This window comes from Mesoplodon bidens (genome assembly GCF_964165515.1).
Source record: "Mesoplodon bidens genome assembly, chromosome: 1".
Lineage (NCBI taxonomy): Eukaryota > Metazoa > Chordata > Mammalia > Artiodactyla > Ziphiidae > Mesoplodon > Mesoplodon bidens.
In genome coordinates, this window is record NC_138176.1 from 184,095,823 (window position 1) to 184,107,570 (window position 11,748).

The 11,748-nt window shown below is 42.3% G+C and overlaps 1 protein-coding gene across 1 annotated transcript; it reads left to right on the forward strand.

Annotated features, from left to right (window-relative positions):
* Positions 1 to 486: 486 nt before the first annotated feature.
* Positions 487 to 1,417, forward strand: LOC308625064 (large ribosomal subunit protein eL13-like; the record flags this gene model as incomplete). Its single annotated transcript, XM_081248952.1, has 1 exon — positions 487 to 1,417. The coding sequence occupies exon 1, from the start codon at positions 803 to 805 to the stop codon at positions 1,415 to 1,417; it is 615 nt and encodes a 204-aa protein (XP_081105078.1). The 5' UTR covers positions 487 to 802.
* Positions 1,418 to 11,748: the final 10,331 nt, after the last annotated feature.

An 11,748-nucleotide genomic window follows, 5' to 3' on the forward strand; every position in this document is an offset into this window, starting at 1 on the left:
AGGATAAATTCCTGAAAATAAAATTATTTGATTAAAGACAATGAACATTTCAAGGCTTTTGAAACATGTTCCCAAAATGCATACTAGAAAGTTTGTATTAATTTACCTTACTTCCTCCTTATAACAGTTTCTGAGTGCTATTTCACCACATTCTCAAATAACTAAATATTACTCTTTAAACATGTATTTGCCTGTTGGACAGGTTGACTGATATGCTGTTATCTCTCTCTACAATCACCAATACCCATCCTTCAAATTAGCTACAGAGAGACTGGCTCTCATATTGGTCAGAATTTACTCGGAGCAAAACATCAAAATAAGACTAGAGAACAAACATCATTGTTTGTGCCACATGTTTTTCCTATCAAAAAATACACCCTGCCTGGGACTTCCCTGGTGGTGCAGTGGTTAAGAATCTGCCCGCCAATGCGGGGCACACAGGTTCGAGCCCTGGTCCGGGAAGATCCCACATGCCATGGAGCAACTAAGCCCGTGTGCCACAACTACTGAGCCAGCGCTCTAGAGCCCGCGAGCCACAACTACTGAAGCCTGTGCGCCCTAGAGCCCGTGCTCCACAACAAGAGAAGCCACCGCAATGAGAAGCCCGCGCACCACAACGAAGAGTAGCCCCCGCTCCCCACAACTAGAGAAAGCCCGCGGGCAGCAACGAAGACCCAATGCAGCCAAAAATAAATAAATAAATTTATTTAAAAAACAAAAAAACCCACATCCTGTCTTTGCGCCGCCATGAGCCCTCGGAGGAGGCCAGTCGGCCGCAGCCGTGGCGCCCAGCCGGAATGGCATGATCCTGAAGCCCCACTCCCACAAGGACTGGCAGGGGCGCGTAGCCACGCGGTTCAACCAGCCAGCCGGCAAAATCCGCAGACGCAAGGGCCTGCAGGCCAAGGTGCGCCTCATCGCCGCGCGCCCCGCGTCTGGCCTCCTCCAGCCGGTGGTGAGATGCCCCACGGTCAGGTACCACACCAAGGTGGGCGCCGGCAGGGGCTTCGGCTTGGAGGAGCTGAGGGTGGCTGGCATCCACAAGAAGGTGGCCCAGACCATTGGGATCTCAGTGGACCCGAGGCAGCAGAACAAGCGCATGGAGTCCCTGCCGGCCAACGTGCAGGGGCACAAGGAGTACCGCTCCAAGCTCATCCTCTTCCCCAGGAAGCCCTTGGCCCCCAAGAAGGGAGACAGCGCTGCTGAAGAGTTCAGATTGGCCACCCAGCTGACGGGACCAGTCATGCCCATACGAAACGTCTACAAGAAGGAGAAAGCCAGAACCATCACAGAGGAGGAGAAGAACTTCAAGGTGGTCGCCAGGCTCCGCATAGCTCCCGCCATCGCCTGGCTCTTTGGCATCCCACCAAAAAGGGCCAAGGAGGCTGAAGAACAGGATGTTGAAAAGAAAAAATAACGTGCTCTTGGCAAATGGTGATTTAAAAAACAAAAAACACCCTACTTATCCCATATATGTGGTCCTGGTGCCTAACATTTGTAGCCACTTAGAAAGGCAGGAATTCCTTATTTTGGCAGCAATGGAGGACAGATGATGGTCCTGGCAAAAGTGGCACCAGCCACCTGTCTGGGACTAGACCAAAGCTAACACTGGCTAACACTGTGCCCAGCCTTGCATGTGCCTTCCTGTTCTCTCTGCTTGCATCCAAACTGACAAATCAAATCTCCAGAGGTTGGCTCCAACAGAGTTTACAAACATGTCTCAATGGGCAGAGAGAAGTTCAGGACACAAGGATGGCTTATGTGAGAGAACCATTCTGTGAGAACTGAGATCCCCTCAAATCACTTCCCACCCTCCTCTCTGGCCTTGGCACTCAAGCAGAAGATCTGAAAAGATGCCAGGATAGTCCCAGCATTGGAAACTGGCTCTGGACAATAAAGGGACAGGAAAAGCTACAGAAACTAGTCTAAAATATGCAGCTAGGGCATGTGAATTTCAATACATAAACTTACATTCTCATTAGAGAGTAAGCTTCATAAGACTGAATTTTGTCTTTTTGGTTCAGAGACTTATCCCAAAGGCAAGAAATAATGCCTGACACATTGTAGGCACTCAATAAATGTTTGTTGAGTGGATTCATTAAATGTGGATTCATTAAATGTAAAGAAAGAATTGGGAAAACCATATTCAACAATTATGTATTAAACACTTTATATATTGAGACAGGAAGGGGGCAGGGCACATTTAAAAGAATGACAGAGCCACTGAGGACGCAACATAAACTGGTTAGAACCAACCAGTCCAAGATGGTGGACAAGTCAACTTCCATTAGACCTTGAGCCTCTTTTATGCTCATTGTGATACATCAGCATGCTAAATGACACACCCGTAGGCGCCATGACAGTTCTGAGGCTGACCATAAAAGGCCAAAAAGTGGGAAGTGACCCAATTCCTGGAAATCTCTGCCCCTTCCCTGAAATAGTTGGAATAATCTTCTCACTCATTAGCCTATGAAATTACCCAGCCCATAAAAACTAACCACCCCATATCGCAGGGCCACTCTCACTTACTGAGATGGCCCATACTCCATCTATGGAGTGTGTATCTCCTTGAATAAATCTGCTTTCACTCTACTTCAGCTCGCTCTTGAATTCCTTCCTGTATGAAGCCAAGAGCCCTCACCTGGCAGCCATTCCAGGGACTCGCCTGAGACCTGGGACGCGACCATCCTCTCGCGTCCCACTCTTCCTGCACCAATATCACTGAGTTAGGAGCTAAGCAGAAACTCAAGGAAGGATTAAAAAAGAAACTTTCCTTCTGGAGAAGCTGACATACACAAAATAAAAAGCTGAACCCTCAGGAATGGCACAGACAGCAAGTATGCTTGGAGTTCAGAGGAGGGAGAAATACTTCTTTCTTAAATGATGGGGGAAGGCCATAGAAAGGAGGTCAATTTGGGGCCAGGTCTTGAAGGATGGTATATTAGTTTCCTAGAGCTGCTGTAACAAATTACCACAAACTGAGAGACTTGGAACAACAGAAAATTAATTTCTCTCACAGTTCTGGACTCCAGAACTCTGGAAGAGAATCCTTCCTTGTCCCTTCCTGGTGCTGGTGGCTCCTTGGCTGTGGCAGCTAACTTCAATCTCTGTCTCCGTCTTTCCATGGCCTTCTCCCCTATGTTACTCTGGGTCTTTTTCTGTCTTTTGTAAGGACACTCTCATTGGCTTTAGGGCCCACCCTAATCCAGGATGATCTCATTTCAAGCCTTATCTTAATTACATCTGCAAAGACCCCATTTCCAAATAAGGTCACATCCCGAGGTTCCATAACCTGAATTTTTGAGTGACACTATTCAACCCACTACAAATGAGTAGAACAATAGTCATGATAGGGACTACCCTGGCGGTCGAATGGTTAAGATTCTGCACTTCCAGTGCAGGAGGCATGGGTTCGATCCCTGGTTGGGGAACTAAGATCCCGCAAGCTGCATGGCACGGTCAGGAAAAAAAAAAAAAAAAGTAATGAGAGAAACCCTCCTCCCAAAATCAGAGGGTGTTTGAGACCAGGTTTCCCCAAAACCAATACACAGCCAAAGATGCAAAACTTTCCAAAGCCAGGCTACAGAGCAACCCTAATGAATACACAGGAAAATAGAAAACTTCAAATTGTGTGGTTCCCAATAGACATGTAATATTCTGAACTGAATTTCCAAAAACTTAAAACAATTTAAAATGCACATGTAATGCATAAAATTGTAACTGAGCAGGACCCCATGAGGCCTTCCCAGAACAGACTCCCCTGCCCCCCACGTCCTCTGCCTGCCTCTTTTCTATAGAAAAACTGTAGCCTCCTAGGCCTTCCCTGAGTTCCAAAGAGTAAATTTAATCAGAGGAGTGAGAAAATGCAGAAAGAATGAAAAACAGTCAAGCAAGACAAAATAATAATACTTTAGCCATTAAACAAAGTCAAGGACCTTTAGTTCCTCCTCAAGGGCTGTAGGTAATCTTCTGAGCCATGTCCTTTCAGCTGTTTTGCAGATACTGAAACCCCTGCCAGGTGGAAGAAATTAACTGTATGCTGCCCACAAGCCTGTAGACCCCAGACTGGTTGGAACCAGAAGGTTGATGATGTTGACTCCCAATGACGTCACCACCAACCAATCAAAAGAATATCCACGAGCTGATCACACACCTCACAACCTGCCTCCCTCACCTTGTCTTTAAAAACCTTTCCCTGAAAGCGCTAGGGAGTGCCAGTCTTTTAAGCATTAGCTGCCCTGGACTCCTTGCAGATGTAATTAAGATAAGGCTTGAAATGAGATCATCCGGTGTCTTGGCTTTACTGCGTGCAGGCAAGCGGACCCAAATTTGGTTTGGTCACAAAATGAGAAATTTTGCTTCGAAATTATACATGAGCTTGAAATGAGCTACTTACTATTTAGAAAGATCAAACAATTAAAAGCATGAAGTCTGGGTTAGATTCCTGATTTCTCAACTTACTTACCCTGAAATTTGAGGCCCGTTACTGCCCTTCTCCAGGTCTCGTTTTCCTCATCAGTAAATTAGGGATAATAATATTACCTGTCTTCTGGGGTTGTGAAAAAAAACCCCTCAGTTTTCCTCTTGTGTTCTCCTTTAGTCTCACACTACTGCCACACTCAGAACACTTCTGATACCAGAGGTGTGTGGGTTTTTTCCCACACCAAGTAATTCTCTGTGGCACCAGCTGTGTGTCTTACAATTTAACTCAGTTCTGATACTGTCTGCCTGGAGATAGCATCAAATCCCACAGGTTAAGGGCTCAGTCCTACAAGACTGTTCCCACTCCACTTCAGATGCCGATTACAAGTCCAGGTTTTCACCTGTGCTTCTGACTGATGAGCTATACATGACCCTTTCCTTCCTCAGAATCAATTAATTTGCTACAGCAGCTCAGAGAACTCAGGAAAACAGTTCACTTACTGTTTACCAGTATATTATAAAAAGATATAATAAAGGATACAGATGAACATCCAGATGGAAGAGATGCATAGGGCAAGCTATGTGGCTTCCATGCCCTCTCCGGGTGTGCCCTTCCCCCAGCACCATCATGTGTTCACCAACCTGGAAGTTCTCAGAACCCCGTCCTTTGGGGATTTTATGGCGGCTTCATTACGTAGGCATGATTGATCATCAGCCCATTTCCAGACCCTCTTCCGTCTCTGGAGAAGGGAGGGTGGCGCTTAAAATTCCAAGCTTCTAATCATGGTTTGATCTTGCTGGTGACCAGCCCCCATCCAGGAGCCCACCCAGAGTCGCCTGACTAAAACAAAAGACACGGCTATCACCCAGGAAATTCCAAGGGATTCAGGAACCGGGGTTAAAGGCCATATGTTAGAATGAAAGATTCTCCTATTGCTCTTATCACTTAGGAGATGTCAGTGGTTTTAGGAGCTCTGTGCCAGGAACCAGGGACAGAGACCAGTATATATATTTTCTAACATCTCACAGGTCAGAATAAAGACGAAAAGAGATAATGCATGCAGAGTGCCTTGCCTAGGATCTGGCATGTGGAAACTGCTCAATAAATGTCAACTCATTGTTTTAAGATGCTGTTAACAGTGGAGAATGAATTTGTTGAGGGGATGGAGAGAGTAATGAAGCTAAAGCCTAAGAGGATATTATAAGACCCAAGCAAGAGATTGTTTACATTTTTTTAAATTAATTAATTTATCTATTTTATTTTTGGCTGCGTTGGGTCTTCGTTGCTGCACGTGGGCTTTCTCTAGTTGTGGTGAGCGGGGGCTACTCTTCATTGCGGTGCGTGGGCTTCTTAATGCCGTGGCTTCTCGTTGCAGAGCACGGGCTCTAGGTACGCGAGCTTCAGTAGTTGTGGCACGTGGGCTCAGTAGTTGTGGCGCATGGGCTTAGTTGCTCCACGGCATGTGGGATCTTCCCGGACCAGGGCTCAAACCTGTGTCCCCTGCATCAGCAGGCAGACTCTCAACCACTGCGCCACCAGGGAAGCCCAAGAAATATGTTTATAAGGAAGAGAAGTAGTCACAAAAGGGGAAGGGGTGATGTAACAGCAGGGAGCAGAAGCAGGTCAACCCAGGTAAAGGGACTTCAGTTATGTCGAAGGAAAAAGTCAGTCTTTATTCCTGAATGTGTTCATTAAACATTTTCCTACAATATTCTTTCTAGTCAGAATCAGTTAACTCTCCTTTTTACAGATAATACAATAGTAACTTTAAAGATATTTACACTGATGAAGTTTTACTATGTCATTATAACAATATAGTGTGGTGGGGAGAAGCAAATTCTTTGATATCAGCCTCAACCAATTTTATTGCATGTTCTGCTACTTGCTAAGGGTGTAACTTTGGGCAAATGATTTGTCCTTTCTTTGCCTTAGTCTCTTCATCTATAAGATGGGAATGGTATAAGAGCTATTGCCTCCTAACATTATTGTGAGAATTAAATGAATGAATATGTGTAAACACTTAGAACGTGTTAGCTATTATTATTATTACAATGTGGCATGCTAAGCCATATGCATTGCTTATGTCATAGAAATGAACATGGATCATTAAATTATACTGACATTTATTGTCCTTGGAGTGTCCACTGCAAGAGTTAATCAACTTTGGGCTCTGTCTTGCACTGGGTCTGACTAGGCCCCAGGCTCCATGCCTCTCCATTGTTGGGAAGAGACTAGACCTCAGATCTTTGTACTTTGGGAATCTTTGAACCTGAAACTGCAACAAAGGGAGGGCAGTTTATTTGGGGAGATTTTACTCATGTTGCCAGGGAAAGTGATTATTTTTCCAACCTTCTATCCCACCCAGTCCAGAGTCACTACTGTTCAGTAGACTTTTAAAGACACCAGTGGATATCCTCAGAAGCATCTAAAACACTTAAACCAGGGCCTGAGACTTTCTGTGCTGCCCCTCTTATAATCTACACAGATTCTTCCTATAGGACTTGTGAAATGTTGCAGCTCTATATTAATAAGTGGAATGTCTGTACCTTATCCACACCCTGAAAGGGAAGGGCCTGTGATCCAAGCATCAATGCCGAGCTGAGGTGGTCATACTGGAAGTCAACAGAAATGCATTCTCAGTTATTCAAGGGCCCAGAAAATCTACCACCATTATACCATTTCTGTAAAAACTACTCCAAGTCACACTCAGCAAACTGAGGAATAAAGTAAACTTAACAACGAAAAAATTGGGGCATATAAAGTGCTAGTGATGAACATTGAGACCAGTGAATTAAGGCCAAACAAGTGTCATACTAGGTCAAAAGGTAACTGTGCACTAATTATCTGGGCTATTTGTGCAATGATTCACACTTTATGGGTTGAAAGGAAGAAAGTAATAGTGATCCTTGGCAACTTAGTTTAGCAGCTATAGACTTCTGGGAAAATTTCCTAGTCCACTTTGTAAGGTTCATCTGCAATTGACAATACACTAATCAGGAATTTAAAGAAGCCAAATAAGTTCCTTACTGACATTTACTAAGCTGGAACTAATAGTGCATCAATTCCAAATAAAATGTTACTTTTATTTTATAGCTTTGGGTCAGATTACCCCCCTTTCCCCTCTGTCTCTTAAAAATAATACACATGATAGAGAATAAGTTATACCAAAAGAACTTTGTGATTCCCACTCCCTAACCTTTGGGGACACCAAATGACATAATGGAACTAGCAAGTCCGTCAGGCCAGGGAATCAGTACTGAATCTACAAATTATTAGCTGTGTAACCTTAGACAAATCACTTTACTGCTCTTTGCTTCAAAAATTCTTGATTTATTCCTCATTCTACTGCAAAGGGAGACAGGAGCTTTCCCAATACCCTATAGTCTGGACTCTAGAGTGAGAGAGACAATTCTCAATAATCAATACTGGGACTTCCCTGGTGGTCTAGTGGTTAAGACTCCGTGCTTCCAGGGTGAGGGGTATGGGTTTGATCCCTCGTCAGGGAACTAAGATCCCACATGCCACACAGTGTGGCCAAAAAATAAAATAAAAATAAATAAAATATTTATATTAAAAAATCAATACTATCTAAAGTGATAAATTGTTTGAACAATCAAAAATAATGAGATGGATTCACACACCAGGAAAGGTTAAAGAACTAGGATTGACATGAGATAGAATGTAGAGAACTTAAATCCTCCTTAACAATGGGCACAGAAATTACACTCGTGTGTGTGTGTGTGTAATTTGATCTTTACAATTTTCTGGGGAATTATTATCTTCTTTCTCCAAATGGAGAAATGGAGGTTCAGAGAAATTAAGTGATTTGCTCAAAAATAAACAGCAAGATAGAAGTGGAGAGGCAGTGACAACAGTAGGAATGGTGGAGTAAGGACCTCTGAAAAGCTGCTCTTCCGGGCATGAACATGAACACTGGCAAAAATTGTCAAGATAACTTTTACAGAACTCTGGAAATTAACCAAAGGGGAGCATTTATTTATTAAAAAATGGCTGAATCTCAGTAAGCACAGTGAGCTTTGTGGCATTTTCACTTGCCTATTCCTACGCCTTCTCCCCAGCTCCACAGCAGCCTTGAAAACAAAAGGCACCGCATTCACAGTGAAAACAAGCAGTCTAGCAGCCACTGGAGGGGGAAGAAAGGGGTTGGAACTCTCCAGAACACCATTCTCAGAGAATTGTCATTATTTGACATGTCAGGCAGTTCCCTGGAAAACTCTGTTCTAAGGGCTTTTCTTTATTTGACCTGACTCAGAACAGCTTTTTCCGCAGGAACATTTGTCAAAAACAATCAATAGCAGTTGTTTAATATCACAACTGCCTGAGGCAGTGATAACAATTGAGACAAACAAGAAACTAAACAAAAAATTTAGAAGGAAAAAGCTGGGAAATAAGATATTCATAGGAGGCTTTGAAAAGGTCCAACATATTTCTAGAAATCTAGAAGGATGCAAATGGTAAGGCCGGGCAAATGTTCCAGGAAAGATCTAAATAAATTGAGAGTCATCTTGTGTTCATGGATTGGAAATTTTAATATTGTTAAGATGGCAATACTCTTCAAATTGATCAATAGATTCAATGCAATCCTATCAAAATCCCACGTGCCTTTTTTGCAGAAACTGACCAGTTGATCCTAAAATTCATATGGAAATTTGAGGGACCCAGAATAGCCAAAACATTCTTTATTTTTTTTAATTTTTAAAAATTTATTTAATTTATTTTTGGCTGTGTTGGGTCTTCTTTGTTGCACGTGGGCTTTCTCTAGTTGCAGAGAGCTGGGGCTACTCTTCGTTGCTGTGTGCAGGGGCTCCAGGTGCGTGGGCTTCAGTAGTTGTGGCTCGTGGGCTCTAGAGCACAGGCTCAGTAGATGTGGGACATGGGTTTAGTTGCTCCGTGGCATGTGGGATCTTCACGGACCAGGGCTTGAACCCATGTCTCCTGCATTGGCAGGTGGATTCTTAACCACTGTGCCACCAGGGAAGCTCATCAAAACATTCTGGAAAAAGAAGAGCAAACTTGGAATCACACTTCCTAATTTCAAAAGTTACTACAAAGCTACAGTAATCCACTTAGCAAAGTATTAGCATAAACGTAGATATATAGATCGATGGAACTGAACTGAGAGTCCAGAAATCAATTATTACACTTATGGTCAGTTGATTTCTACAAGGGTGCCAAGACAATTCAATGGGGAAAAGAATAGTCTTTTTAACAAATGGTACTGGGACAACTGACTATTTGTGTGCAAAAGAATGAAGTTGGAACCCTACCTGTATTAGTCAGGGTTCTCCAGAGAGGAAGAACCAACAGGATATACATAGACATATAGAAAGAGATTCGTTATGAAGGATTGGTTCACATGATTATGGAGGCCAAGGTGGAGGCCAGCTGGAGGCCCAGGGAAGCCAATGGTGTGGTTCTAGTCCAAACCTAAAGGCCTGAGAATGAGGGAAGCTAATAATGTAAGAATCCAAAGGTCTGAGGACTGCTGGGGCTGATGGTATAAGTCCAATCTGACTCCAAAGGCCCAAGAACTATAAGTGCCAGTGTCCAGGGGAGTGAAAAGATGGATGTCCCAGATTGAACAGAAGAGCAAATTTGCCCTTCCTCTGCCTCTTTGTTCTATTCAGGGCCTCAACGGATTGAATGATGCTCACCTGATTTGGTGAGGGTGATCTTCTTTACTCAGTCTATGATTCAAATGCTAATCTCTTCTGGATACCCCCTCATGGACACACCCAGTTATAAGGTTTTACCAGCTATCTAGGCATCCCTTAGCATGGTCAAGTTGACACATAAAATTAACCATCACATCATATGTAAAAATTAACTCAAAATCAATCAAAGGCCTAAATGTAAGATCTAAACTATAAAACTCTTAGAAGAAAACATAGGAGTAAACCTTCATGAGCAATGGTTTCTTTTCTTTATTTCTGTCCGTGCCACACAGCTTGTGGGATCTTAGTTCCCCGACCAGGGATCGAACTTGGGCCCCCAACAGTGGAAGCCCAGAGTCCTAACCACTGGACCGCCAGGGAGTTCCCTGTAATGGTCTCTTAAATACAACACCAAAAGCATAGCAACCAAAGTAAAAATAAATTGTACTTCATCAAAATTTAAAACTTTTTTGCTTCAAATGATATTATCAAGAAAGTGAAAGACAAATTACAGAATGGGAGAAAATATTTGGAAATTATATATCTGATAAGAGACCACTACTTAGAATATATAAAGTACTTACATAACACAATAATTTAAAAAAAAACCAATAATCCAATTTTAAAATGGACAAAGTATTTGAACAGATATTTTTCAAAGAATATATACATATGGCCAGTAAGTACATGAAAAGATGCTCAATATCATTAATCATTAGGGAAATGCAAATTAAAACCACAATGAGATACCACTTCATACTCACTAAGGAAAGCTGTAATCAAAAAGATAGACAATAACAAGTGTTGGCAAGGAAGGATGTGGAGAAATTGAAATCCATCATACACTGCTCGTGGGAATATAAAATGGTTCAGTCACTTTGAAAAACAGTTTGGAGTTCCTAAAAATGTTAAACATAGAGTTACCATATAACTTAGCTGTTCCATTCCTATGTATACTCAAGAGCATTGAAAACATACATTCACACAAAAACTTCATAGAAGCATTATTCAAATAGCTAAAAGTGGAAACAGTCCAAATGCCCATCAACTGATGAATGGTTAAACAAAAGTGGTATATCCATACAATGGAATATTATGCAGTCATAAAAAGGAATGAAGTACTGGTACATGTTATAGCATGGATGAATCTTGATACATTATGCTAAGTGAAAGAGTCCAGACACAAAAGGCTGCATATAACCACATATGATTTCATTTATATGAAGTGTTCAGAACAGGAAAATCAAATCTATAGAAACTGAAAGTAGATTAGTGACTGCTTTGAGTTAGTGGGATGTTGGGGTGAAATGAGAGTTGACTGCTAATGGATACAGGGATTCTTTGGGGAATGATGAAAGTGTTCTGAAATTAGAGAGTGGTGATGGTTACACTATTCTGTGAATATTTAAAAACCTCTGAACTGTACACTTTAAAAGAATGAATTGTATGATATGTGAATTACATCTCAATACATTTTTTAAAAATTAAAACAATAAAAGAGATGCAGCCAAGAAGCAGGTATTCTAATTGTAAGATTGGAGGCTCTCCACTGCACTACCAAATGATATGCATTAGCCATCACAAACTACTGTTTAATGAAGACACACAAAAGAAAAGGGACTGCTCTTTTTCCTGGATGATGGGAATGAG